General features: G+C 45.6%; 1 protein-coding gene and 1 pseudogene across 2 annotated transcripts in view; both read left to right on the top strand.

Annotated features, from left to right (window-relative positions):
- RFWD3 (ring finger and WD repeat domain 3) overlaps positions 1-6,905 on the top strand; it is a 47,588-nt gene extending 40,683 nt beyond the window's left edge. For both annotated transcript variants that reach the window (XM_050772700.1, XM_050772701.1), the window contains 2 exons: positions 1,793-2,004; positions 4,259-6,905. In XM_050772700.1, coding sequence (XP_050628657.1) covers positions 1,793-2,004; positions 4,259-4,402 — 356 coding nt within the window. In that variant the 3' untranslated portion in view covers positions 4,403-6,905. The remainder of the gene's footprint in view (positions 1-1,792; positions 2,005-4,258) is intronic.
- Positions 6,906-11,168: 4,263 nt separating this feature from the next.
- LOC126943777 (10 kDa heat shock protein, mitochondrial-like) lies at positions 11,169-12,817 on the top strand (annotated as a pseudogene).
- Positions 12,818-13,451: the final 634 nt, after the last annotated feature.

Here is a 13,451-nt window from a genome sequence, read left to right as displayed (position 1 = left end):
CGTTGTAGCTCTTGCTTCTACAGGGAGGATGGTGGCTTCAAGCTCCCCCACAGAGCCTGCCTCCCTGCTCCTTACATGTGAGGACTGGAGCATATTCTGCCAGGTACTCCTGGAAGTGAATTAGCCACTTAGGAGCCCCTACAACTTAGAACAGTAGTGGAATGAGGGGGCCAGCTTTAGGTCGTTGAGCCATCTTGAGATCACTTTCATATCTTCTGCCTGCCTCTCACTTCCCCTGAGAGAAAGGTCCAGATTAGGGCAGCCATGTAGTACCCCGGCTGGCATATTGTCTATTCCTCCTTATTTGGGCCGACAAAGGTAAATAAGGGGAAATGGACAACAATGGTTGTGTGGGCCCAGCCAGCTGAACATCTTTGCCTCTGGAATCAGAGGTGGAACCCGTAACAGCAGACTGTGCTTCATTCACAGGTTCTTTCTAGGCTAAGTGTCATGAATCTAAATTCCTGGTAAACTGTACTGATGGTCAGTGTTGTAGGTTTTTTCTTTCTAATGTGGTCTTGAGGTCTCTGTCAGGAGAGTGGCTATAAACTGTAGCCCTGTCCTGCCAAACTCTAGGGAGTTCGTTGTGGGTGTTCATAGTGTACCTTTCACAGGATACTCCTTTGTCCTGGCAGATGGCCTAACACCTGCCTGACTCATGACCAGGTGTCCCTCTCACAGGAAACTTGTTTATACTGGCAGGTACCCTTGTGGTGCTTGTCTGACCTGTGTCCAGTTCATTTCCCTTGAGATAGTGACTCTCTACAAGAGCCCTGATTAGGAAAGACGTTAGGTTCAGGTGTGTTGGTCAGGTGAGACATAAAGGAGGCAATGCACAAAACACAGGAAATAACGGAATCAGCTTACTTGACAGATCCCACAGAGAAGAGGGCAGCGTGCTTCAGGGGCCGGTGGGAAGAAGGGGGAGCCATCCAGGACAGGCCTGCTCCCTTAGGGGTAGGTTAGGGGTGGAGGGGAGGGACAAGTGGGCTATATTTCCAACCTCTGCTCAGGGAAGGGATGTTTTAACTAGACCAAAGTTGACAGGGTACATGTAGGTTTCAGATAATTTATGCCAGTCCTGAAAACAGATGCTGAGGTCACAACTGTATTAAGCAAATTATAACAGTCAGGCAGATGTATAGTCAGAGTTAGTCGTTAAATGCTCACACTTCTGCTAGTTGTGGGTGGGTCTACTCATGTTTTTAAGTTTTGTTTGAGCTGAGAAACATCTCAGTAGCACTTTAGACCCTTTGGCTCTTCGTCATCCCACAGCTCTGCTGTCTCCAAGGCTGTGATTTGCTGTGACTGGTATACAAAGCCTGGGGGTCCTCTTTTGTTCTCTGGCTTTTGTTTGCCTCCCAGCAGAATTTCAGATACATGTTTCCCTTTCTGTAATAGCCTCCTTTCACTTTATAAAAATGTGCAGTCCCAGGGGCTAATGAGGTTCTCACGGGGGGAAGGGAAAAACCTTTTACTGAGACTTCTTAAGAGAGAAATCCCCCAGCAGAGGTCTGGCAGGAGACTGATTTTACTAAAACAGGTAACTCACTCTCAGAATTGTTTTTCTCTTAAGCAAAAAGCTATTGTAGATAACTTGATTCCTAGCCTACGGTTCTGAATTTCACTGATGCTATGATACTGTTCTTTCATTTGTTTTGTAGCTGTTCTTGATGGTTAAGCATTTATGGCTTTTCCGTCCAACTAGGTTGTAAGCATGTGAGGTTTGGGTACTTGATTAATTTTTTGTGTAGCATCCCCATGGTGCAGCACTGATTTCTCTGTCCCATAGATAAAAATCACACCACCATACGAAGTGTGCTGATGGAAATGTCCTACCGACTGGATGACACTGGAAATCCAATCTGCTCCTGCCAGCCTGTACATACATTTTTTGGAGGACCCACTTGCAAACTGTTGACCAAAAATGCCATTTTCCAAAGCCCAGAGAATGACGGCAACATCCTGGTGTGTACTGGGGATGAAGCAGCAAATTCTGCCCTGGTAAGCCTGTTATTTTTTACTTTCATATAAAAAGTAGTTTTGCTTAAAATATTGGTAAGGGAAAACGTGAACATTTTTTTACAGAAGCTCATAAAGCAAAAAAGTGTAAGTTCTGCTCTGTAATCCCACATATCCGCATATGTGTGTATGTGAGGTTGCTTGGTTTACATATGCTTTCCATACTGCTTTGTAGATCTTGACTCACTGTTGCAACCTCTGCCTCCTGAATTCAAGTGATTCTCCTGCCTCAGCCTCCTGAGTAGCTGGGATTACAGGCACCCACCACCACACCCAACTGATTTTTGTATTTTTAGTAGAGACAGGGTTTCACCGTGTTGACCAGGCTGGTCTCGAACTCCTGATCTCAAGTGATACACCAGCCTCGGCCTCCCGAAGTGCTGGGATTATAGATGTGAACCATCGTACCCAGCTGAGATGTTCTTGAACCTGAGTCTAATTAAGTCGTAGAGTAGCACTGTCCAATACAGTCACACTAGTCACATGAGCACTTAAAGTGTGCTTAGTGCCAAGGAAGAACTTAATGTTTTACTTTATTTTTAATCAAGTTAAATATAAACTTATGTGACTAGAGACTACTATATTGTATAGTGCCACTCTAGAAGGTAGCGCTAAGTTTCATTGACTGGAGTTGCAGGGAATAGAGGAGAACAAGTTTAATGATAGCACAGAAAGTATACACACAAGTCCAGGTTGTGGGCGTTCTGTAAGACAGCTGATCCGGCTTCCACAAGAAGTCAATGGCAGAAGAAAAAAGGTGGGATCACAGGCATGAGCCATGACGCCCGGCCCATCCTTTTGTTTTTTTTTTTTTAAACAGATGCATACTTTTTTTTTTTTTTCTTGAGACAGTCTCGCTCTGTTACCCAGGCTGGAATGCGGTGGCGCAGTCTCGGATCACTGCCACCTCTGCCTCCCAGGTTCAAGCAATTATTGTGCCTCAGCTTCCCAAGTAGCTGGGTGCACACCACCATACCCGGCTAATTTTTGTATTTTTAGTAGAGACGGGGTTTTGCCATGTTTCCCAGGCTGGTCTCAAACTCCTGGGCTCAAGCAGTCTTCTCACCTCAGCCTCACAAACTGCTAGGATTACAAGCATGAGCCACTGTGCCTGGTCATACTTTTTTTTTTTTTTTTTTTTTTTGAGACAGGGTCTCGCTCTGTTGCCCAGGCTGGAGTGCAGAGGCGCAATCTTGGCTTACTGCAACCTCCACCTCCTGGGTTCAAGTGATTCTTGTGCTTCAGCCTCCCAAGTAGCTGGAACTATGGGTGTGTGCCACCATGCCTGGCTGACTCTACTTTTTAATACTTTAAAATATTTTTCTTTTTTAGGAGACAGTATCTTGCTTAGTCTAGACTGGAGGGCAGTAGTGTGATCATGGCTCACTGTAGCCTCAAACTCCTCAGCTTAAGCAATCCTCTTTTACCCTTTCTTGAGTAGCTGAGACTGCAGGCATGCACCACCACACCTGGCTAATTTTTTAATTTCTTGTAGAGATGAGAATCTTGTTATATTGCCCCAGCTGGTCTCTATCTCCTATCCTTAAGCTGTCGTCCCATCTCAGACTCCCAAAGTGTTGGAATTACAGGTGTGAGACACCATGCCTGGCCAACGCGGTGGCTCACTCCTGTAATCCCAGCACTTTGGGAGGCCAGGGTGGATGGATCACGTGAGGTCAGGAGTTCAAGACCAGCCTGGCCAACATGGTGAAACCCCATCTGTACTAAAGTACAAGAAAATTAGCAGGGTGTGGTGGCAGGCACTGTAGTCCCAGCTACTTGAGAGGCTGAGGCAGGAGAATCGCTTGAACCCAGGAGGCAGATGTTGCAGTGAGCCAAGGTTGCGCCACAGCACTCCAGCCTGGGCGACAAGAGCGAGACTCTGTCTCAAGAAAAAAAAAGGTGAGTTCCATGAGGGCAAAGACAGGGACTTTATTTTTAATTTACCTTTCTGTCCCTAGAAGAGCCTGACACATAGATTGAATGACTGGAAGCTGGGCTTTATTTTCAGATCCATTTACAGGTAGACTAATTGCTGATTACAGTAGGTGAGGCTGTATCTGAACCATGTCAGGTGTGCTGGCTTTAAGCAACTTTGTGAAGGTTAGGGATGGCCTGCTTTGCTCTCCAGGTAGTGTTCTCTCTGCAGCTATTTAGACTTGTTTGATGATGAAGAAAGGAAGTCCCTTCGTGTACTGACTGGGTCCTGAACCTTCCCTCTGCTTGCGTTCTTTAGCTATGGGATGCTGCCAGTGGCTCGTTGCTCCAGGACCTACAGACCAATCAGCCTGTCTTGGACATCTGCCCATTTGAGGTGAACCATAACAGCTACTTGGCTACCTTAACAGAGAAGATGGTCCACATCTATAAGTGGGAGTGACCGTGGTCTTGAAACCTTGAAGGCCTGCTGCTGGTTAAATGTTGTTTGCTAGCACCTAGCAGTCCCAAGCAAGATCCCTGTTTATTGTCTGCGGCCTAGAACATTGGGGATCATGGTTTGTTTGCATTAATATGATTCTAGGACTTTGGGTCACTGAGACACTACAGATTGTGTATCTGTTATGTCCACTAAAAGAGTAATTGATGGGTACTTTATCTACATTATCCATTTCTTGGGTTTAAAGCCTTCATTTACCATTATTGTATGTTGGAAATTCTTATTTTCTTTATTTTCTATGTGACTTTCTGGACCTTAGAGAGTGTCCTCTCATCATCTAGGATGTAAGTAGGCATCAAGCATTTTCTGGGGGATATGACATCCCATCTGAGTTGTCCTGTTACTTAGGTATCCTTGAAGGGACTAACCATTGTCTTGATACTGATTTGATGCAACATAGATGTAAAAGAGTATTACTCAGTTGAACACAAGAGGGCACTGTAAAATCTTGTGTCCGGTTTATTTCTGACCTTGAAGGCTGACAATCTTTTAGTAACTTGTCTCATTGCCACAAAAGTGTGTGATAGAGCACACCTGGGTGTGCCTTGTGGCAACAACACTTGTGTTCCAGGTGTGAAGTGATGGGACATTGGCAGGCCCAGTGATGGAAGCAGCTAGTGAACTATTCTCTTTGCTGATACCTAGTGCATTAAGTTTATTGCTTTGTGAAAGGTAAGGAAAGAGGCCAGTTGTTTGAGTGGTGGGGAAAATTTTGTTTTTTCTAGCCAGCTTAGGAACTCAGGATTGGTTTTATCCAAGGTAGTGCTTTGAAGAACACTATCTCTTGCCAGGAAAAGATGAGTGTTAGGTCAAAGGTTTTACTTGAGTCTCCCCTAGATATCGGGAGAAAAGACATAAGAGAATTTACAAATCTATTCAGACTGCTATTAAAAACATGAGAAGAACTTGTCTCCCATTTTGAGAGAGTTCCTATCTAAATAAAGCCAATCCCTCAGACTGAGGGGCTGTTCTTAAGTGTTCTTTATACATTCCAGGTAAAGCCTTCCCCATGTGAAGCTGATGTTTGATTCCACTTTCCTCTGATTTGCCTCCCTAACCTTTTCTAAGGCTCAGTTTGTATTTCTTTGACTTGCCTCAGACTACTTGACCAAACCACTGTCCACAACAGAATATGCTTCAAGATGTGGGCAGGTCAGTGTCCTGTTCATGGGAGAAAATGGCTAACAATCTGATTTTCTCAAATGATTGCTGAAGAGTTGTTACCGTTTTTATTATAAACACTTCTGACCTGTCAATTCAAGAGCTGTTTCTAGGATCTTTCTCTCCAGCAAGGGGTTGTTGCAGTAGATTTCCCCAGAGTTCCAAGTTTTAGTTTTGCCTTTTAATGACCCTTTAATATTTTAGGACATAATTTTTTTCTTTTTAAAATTTTTTGTAGAAATAGATGTTTCACTATGTTGTCCAGGCTGGTCTTGAACTCCTGGCCGCAAGCAATTCTCCCGTCTCGGCCTCCTAAAGTGCCAAGATTATAGGCATGAGCCACTGTACCCGGCCCCTATTTGAAGACATATTTTGTAAAAGCTAGCTTCTAGAACCTGAGAAAAGCTCTTTTCTCCAAGGAGATATTCCTTTTGATATGTTAATGATTAATGATTAAGAGTGGCTGCCCCGGCCGCGAGTTTCAGCGGCAGAATAGGATTGGAATTAAAAAGCAGAACTCATCTGGTTTCAGCAGATTGCCACCAAGAGGATGCAGGTGGTCAGGCCCCGACTGGCTTTGTCTTTGGCCCTGGGCAGGGTTAGGATTTCACTTGCTTTGAAGTACCTGATGCTGATTGATTCCCCTAAAAGTAGGAAGCAAGAGACTTAACTATGAGGGACATTAGGTGAATCCTAAGTCTCACCAGTCCTTGCATTAGTACATTAAATTTGGATATTTTGGAAGCAAATTCATAGGACCGTGACTGATTTCTCCAAAGAAAAAAACCTTGTCCAGCCTCACCAACATGGTGAAACCCCATCTCTACTAAAAATACAAAATTAACTGGACGCAGTGGTGAGCACGCCTGTAGTCCCAGCTACTCAGGCTGAGGCAGTAGAATTGCTTGAACCTGGGAGGCAGAGGTTGCAGTGAGTCAAGATCATGCCACTGCACTCCAGCCTGAGTGACAGAGCAAGACTCCATCTCAAAAAAAAAACCTTGACGCCATTCCGAATCCCCATCGTAGGACATCACATTTATAAATCCAGGCTTTAGTCTTCTGAGCTCCACCAGGCTCTGCCCCACCATATTCCTTTGTCACTACCTCTAAGGTTTTTTCCCCACTTGAGGATTTGGAGTTAAACGAACTCAAAATATCTTGTCATTGTATACATTCTTGCCCCTACTTTGAAAAGAAGGCAATGGGAACTCTGTTTATACCTTGTTTTAATGTTTCTGTTTTATGTTTTAATGTTAATATGAAAATAAAGAATTTGCTATGTATAGTGGCTCCTAGTGCCTTTTGTCTCTGACTTCTAGAGGCAGGAACATGTCTGCCTCTTGGGAGAGGGATATAATCCCAACCCGGTAAATTTCTCTTTTTTTTTTTTTTTTTTTTGAGACAGAGTCTAGCTCTGTAGCCCTAGCTGGAGTGCAGTGGTCCCATCTCGTCTCACTGCAAACTCCGACTCCTGGGTTCAAGAGATTCTCTTGCCTTAGCCTCCTGAGTAGTTGGGATTATAGGCGTGCGCCATCATGCTCAGCTAATTTTTGTATTTTTATTAGAGACAGGTTTCAGCATTTTGGTCAGGCTGGTCTCGAATTCCTGACCTCGTGATCTGCCTGCCTCAGTCTCCCAAAGTGCTGGGATCACAGGCATGAGCCACCGTGCCTGGCCTTCTTTTTCTTTTTTTTAACTGAGTCTCTCTTTGTTGTCCCAGGCTGGAGCGCAGTGGTTCAGTCTCAGCTCACTGCAGCCTCTGCCTCATTCCTCCTGAGTACCTGGGATTACAGGTGCCTGCAACAATACCTGGCTTACTTCTCTATTTTTTGGAGAGATGGGGTTTTACCATGTTGGTCAGGCTGGTCTCTAACTCCTGACCTCAAGTGATTTGCACATCTTAACAGCCTCCCAAAGTACTGGGATTACAGGCAAGAGCCACCTCACCCAGCCATAGATTTTCTCTTTTTCACACTAATAAAGTGGTTGAGGCTTTTGCTTGCAGTTCTGTTTTGCTATTGCCAATGGAAAGTGATATGTTTGCCTCTTAACCCTGTGTCCTGGCCGTGTGGCTCACTCCTGTAATCCCAGTACTTTGGGAGGCAAAGGTGGGCAGATCACCTGAGGTCAGGAGTTCAAGGTCAGCCTGGCTAACATGGTGAAACCTCGTCTCTACTAAATGATACAAAAATTGGCTGGTTGTAGTTGTGGGCGCCTGTAATCCCAGCTACTCGGGGCTGAGGCAGGAGAATTGCTTGAACCCGGGAGGCAGAGGTTGCAGTTAGCCGAGATCACACCACTGTACTGTAGCCTGGGTGAAAAAGCGAGACTCCGTCTCAAAAAAAAAAAAAAAAAAAAATGCCCTGGTCATATGTCTATTTAGTCTGTTTACTCTCAGATCTAGGGATCTACATTTCCCAGACTCTTGCCTGCTGGCTTCCTGCTTGTTTATTTGAATCCAGGAGACTGTAAAGTGGGAGGAAGGGAGAAGAAAGGACTTTTGTTTCCTTTATTTCTTCTAGTCATTGGCAGCACTTCTGACCACGGCAGCAGCAGTGGGCAAGCATGGGTTTCAGGGTTCCTGCTCAGCACAGTTCTGGCCACCTGCCTCAGTTTCTTTGTTCTGTTTGAGTTCAAGAATCTTCGTTGCCATAAATCATGGTGCTCTGCAATTAGGCTGGAAAGGCTGAAAATGTTTTCCAGTTTCTAGCTGAACAACAAATGGAGTATACTGGATTCCAGGAGAACTGAATCCATAGGTATAAGCTTACTAACTTCATGGAGCCTGATGCTCTAAGGGACAATGACAGAGGTCCTAGGATAGAAGTAAACCCCAAATTACAAAACCGAACACCATTGTTTTTGTTTTTCACAATACCCTCCTTTTTGTTTTCCATGTCAGTGATTGAGTATAAGTGAAATTCTGAAAAAAATTTTTTATAAGAAACGGGGTCTGACTGTCACTCAGTCTAGAGTGCAGTGGCACTGTCCTATCTCTGCATCCTCAAACTCACGGGCTGGGGTAATCCTGTCTCCTCAACCTCCTGAGTAGCTGGGACTGTAGTTGTGGACCACTCTGCCCAGCCAATTTTTTGTTGTTGTTGTTGTTTTTTGGTAGAGACAGGGGTCTTGCTTTGTTGCCCAACTGGTCTCAAACTTCTAGTTCAAGCAATCCTCCCGCCTCTGCCTCCCAAAACATTGGGATTGCAGATATGAGCCACCATGCCTGGCCAAAATTCTAAAAATAGACATTTGTTTGTCCTTGTTCTTAGTCAACATATGTTTGTTGGTAAAAATCTCTGCTGTTTTGTTTTATCTCTTTATAGTTTAATATATTAAGTAATGACTTAGTAAATATGTATTACTAATAAGTAATTCTTAATGTTATAGAATACGTATTATTATTCTATCTTACAGGGGAAGAAACAGGTTAAAAATCCTAATAAAGGCTGGGTGCGGTGGCTCATGCCTGTAATCCCAGCACTTTGGGAAGCCGAGGAGGGTGGATCACTTGAGGTCAGGAGTTCGAGACCAGCCTGGCCAACATGGCGTAGCCCCATCTCTACTAAAAATACAAAAATTAGCTGGGCATGGTGGCCAGTAATCCCAGCTTCTTTTTTTTTTTCTTTAGATGGAGTCTTGCTCTTTTGCCCAGGTGCCTGTAGTCCCAGCTAATCGGGAGGCTGAGGTGGGAGAATGGCATGAACCCGGGGCGGGGCAGAGCTTGCAGTGAGCCGAGATCGCGCCACTGCACTCCAGCCTGGGTGACACAGCGAGACCTCATCTCAAAAAAGAGAGTGGCAGGGCTACTGATGCAGGCCCATTTCTGGAAGACTCAGTGACAGGTAACTTTTGCATGAGGAGTGTCCTATGGCCTTGGCCAACTTTCTTTTTTATTTTTTTGAGATGGAGTTTCACTCTTGTCTCCCAGGCTGGAGTGCAATGGTGCGATCTTGGCTCACTGTAACCTCCGCCTCCCGGGTTCAAGTGATTCTCCTGCCTCAGCCTCCCGAGTAGCTGGGAATACAGGTATGCATGCACCACCACACCCGGATAATTTTTTTTGTGTTTTTAGCAGAGACCGGGTTTCTCCATGTTGGTCAGGCTGGTCTTGAACTCCCCACCTCAGGTGATCTGCCCACCTTGGCCTCCCAAAGTGCCGGGATTACAGGCGTGAGCCACTGCGCCCAGCCTTGGCCGATTTTCTTAGAAATGAATTTCAGTTTAAGATGAGTCTTAGATGTTTCCACCGAATCCTCCTGTCCTTCCTTCCCTCCCTTTGTACTTCACACAGTGTTGGACCTGCATCATGGTCACATGGCTCTCTCAGCCACCTCATTTTTCCTACAACTGTTGCCCCTAATAAATTTATTGCATAGCTAATCCCTTTTTGTTGTCTGCTTCCTGGCAGACCTGGACTCACACAAGTAGTGCCAGGAGTGTTCCAAGAAAACAGGTGGTAAGACGGGCTGATTGGGGCCCCAGAATAATAAAGACCTGGTGGCAATGTTTAACTGCCAGAAGCCAGGAGACCACAATTACCACCATTACCAGCAAGATCAAACGAGATGACCAAGGGCCAGATGTGGTGGCTCATGCCTATAATTCCAGCACTTTGGGAGGCCAAGGCAGGAGGATCACTTGAGGTCAGGAGTTCGAGACTAGCTTAGCCAATATGGTGAAACCCTGTCTGTATTAAAAATACAAAAATTTGCCAGGTGGGGTGGCTCATGCCTGTAATCCCAGCACCTTGGGAGGCCAAAGCAGGAGGATCACGAGGTCATGAGATCGAGACCATCCTGGCTAACACGGTGAAACCCCATCTCTACTAAAAATACAAAAAATTAGCCGGGTGTGGTGGCACACACCTGTAGTCCCAGCTACTCGGTAGGCTGAGGCAGGAGAATCGCTTGAACCCAGGAGGCAGAGGTTGCAGTGAGCCGAGATGGTGCCACTGCGCTCCAGCGTGGGTGACAGAGCGAGACTCCATCTCAAAAAAAATTAATAATAAAATGGCAACCAAGGGGTCTTGACGAGCAGGGAGTATAGAGATGGTTAATAAAGGATAACATCACCCAAGACCAGCAAGGGAACTAACTATTCAACATCTATAGCCAATAAGGTCCACAAGAATGGAGGAAAAACCAGGTGCAGTGGCTCACGCCTGTAATCCCAGCACTTTGGGAGGCCGAGGCGGGCAGATCACAAGGTCAGGAGATCGAGACCATCCTAGCTAACATGGTGAAACCCCATCTCTACTAAAAATACAAAAAAATTAGCTGGGCGTGGTGGCGGGCACCTGTAGTCGCAGCTACTCAGGAGGCTGAGGTAGGAGAATGGCGTGAACCCGGGAGGCGGAGCTTGCAGTGAGTGGCGATCGTGCCACTGCACTCCAGCCTGGACAACTGAATGAGACTCCATCTCAAAAAAGAAAATAAAAAGAATGGAGGAACAGGAGGCTAAGGGTGGTCACCAATAAGTCCTGCTCCTTTGCCCAGTTTCTAGATCTGAGCTTTTTTTTTTTTTTTTTTTGAGACAGTCTCAGTCATCCAGGCTAGAGTGCAGAGGTGCAATCTTGGCTCACTGCAACCTCTACTTCCAAAGTTCAAGCGATTCTCCTGCCTCAGCCTCCTAAGTAGCTAGGACTACAGGTGTGCACTACCACACTTGGCTAATTTTCATATTTTTAGAGAGACAGGGTTTCACCATGTTGGCCAGGATGGTCTCCATCTCTTGACCTCATGATCCACCCAACTCAGCCTCCCAAAGTGCTGGGATTACAGGTGTGAGCCACCACACCCTGCCCAATCTGAGCCAATTTTCAGATCTAGAATCCATTGATGAAAGTATTGGTCAGGAGCCTAACACCAAAGACCCTACCACACCATGGCACGAGGGTCCTCAGGCCTTCCCCAAAGGAACTCATGGCTACTTACCTGGGTGACTGTACAGTGGCAAAAGGGAAATAACCAAACATTTTGAAGACTATTGGACACAGACTTAAAAGTGAAATTGATCATCAGAGGCCTAAAACATCATTATAGTCCCCCTGGCCTATAAGGGCCAGTTAATAAATGGACTCTTGGCTAAAGTGGTAAAATATGGCTCTCAGCTCACTGGATGTATGGACCCACCCAGAGATTTACATAGTCCCCAAATATATAACTGGAAGTGACCTGGAATAACCCTACATTGTATTTCTGGCCTGTGGGGCAGGAGCTGTCATGGGCAGGAAAGGGCAGATGTAAACCTGTGAAATTGCTCCCTACCCCTGACTAAAATATGTTAAAAACAATGTTCTGAGGCCGGGCACAGTGGCTGTAATCCCAGCACCTTAGGAGGCCAAAGTGGGCAGATCACCTGAAGTCAGGAGTTTGAGACCAGCCTGCCTAACATGGTGAAACCCTGTCTCTACTAAAAATATATAAATTAGCTGGGCATGGTGGCAGGTCCCTGTAATCCCAGCTACTCAGGAGGCTGAGGCAGGAGAATCGCTTGAACCTGGGAAGCAGAGGTTGCAGTGAGCCAAGATCGCGCCATTGCACTCCAGCCTGGGGGACAAGAGCAAGACTTCGTCTCAAAAATAAATAAATAAATAAATAAAAACAATTTTCCAAGAGTACAAGTCTGAGGTGGAGGGAGTCATGGCAAGACAGGCGTTTAGAAAGTTTCTTCCACTCTTTGAGCAAGTACTGTTGAAAGGAGCGCTGCTGAAACTGTAACCAAAGGAGGCATTATGCTGCCAGAAAAATCTCAAGGAAAAGTATTGCAAGCAATAGTAGTCACTGTTGGATCGGGTTCTAAAGGAAAGGGTGGAGAGATTCAGCCGGTTACCATGAAAGTTGGAGATAAATTTCTTCTTCCAGACTATGGAGGCACCAAAGTAGTTATAGATGACAAGGATTATTTCCTATTTAGAGATGGTGACATTCTTGAAAAGTACGTAGACTGAAATAAGACACTATTGAAATGGCATCAGCGTTCAAGGTTTACGGCCCACCGCGGTGGCTCAAGCCTGTAATCCCAGCACTTTGGGAGGCCGAGACAGGCGGATCACAAGGTCAGGAGATCGAGACCATCCTGGTTAACACGGTGAAACCCCGTCTCTACTAAAAAATACAAAAAACTAGCCGGGCGAGGTGGCGGGCGCCTGTAGTCTCAGCTACTCGGGAGGCTGAGGCAGGAGAATGGGGTAAACCCGGGAGGCGGAGCTTGCAGAGTGAGCTGAGATCTGGCCACTGCACTCCAGCCTGGGCGACAGAGCTAGACTCCGTCTCAAAAAAAAAAAAAGAAAAAGAAAAAAAGAAATGGCATCAGCATGAAGCTGCCTGCTCCTCTGAAGTTCTGAAATCTTTTTTTTTTTGAGACGGAGTCTGGCTCTGTCGCCCAGGCTGGAGTGCAGTGGTGCAATCTCGGCTCATTGCAAGCTCCGCCTCCCGGGTTCACGGCACTCTCCTGCCTCAGCCTCCCAAGTAGCTGGAACTACAGGCGCCCGCCGCTACGCCCGGCTTATTTTTTGTATTTTTATTAGCGACGGGGCTGAAATCTTTCATCATGTAAATAATTTTCGTATCTCTCTTTTATAATAAACTGATGATAACTAATGACAAAAAATATGTTCCATTGGGAGGATGGGGATTTGTGAAGATTAGAGTCACCATTAAAGACCTAAAGAATGCAAGGGTGGTTCTGAAAGATGGTGGAGAGTGAAAACTTTTCCCAATTGGTGGAAATGCTGGCTATGCTCTTAGTCATTCCACTTTGTGTGTAAGATGAGAATATATACATATTCCTGGACAAAGTCCAATGGCCTGGCCTGGAGTAGAGGC

The sequence above is a fragment of the Macaca thibetana genome, chromosome 20, assembly GCF_024542745.1.
Source record: "Macaca thibetana thibetana isolate TM-01 chromosome 20, ASM2454274v1, whole genome shotgun sequence".
Classification (NCBI taxonomy): domain Eukaryota; kingdom Metazoa; phylum Chordata; class Mammalia; order Primates; family Cercopithecidae; genus Macaca; species Macaca thibetana.
Note: the sequence above shows the minus strand (reverse complement) of the source record. Positions and strands in the feature narration are given on the sequence as shown.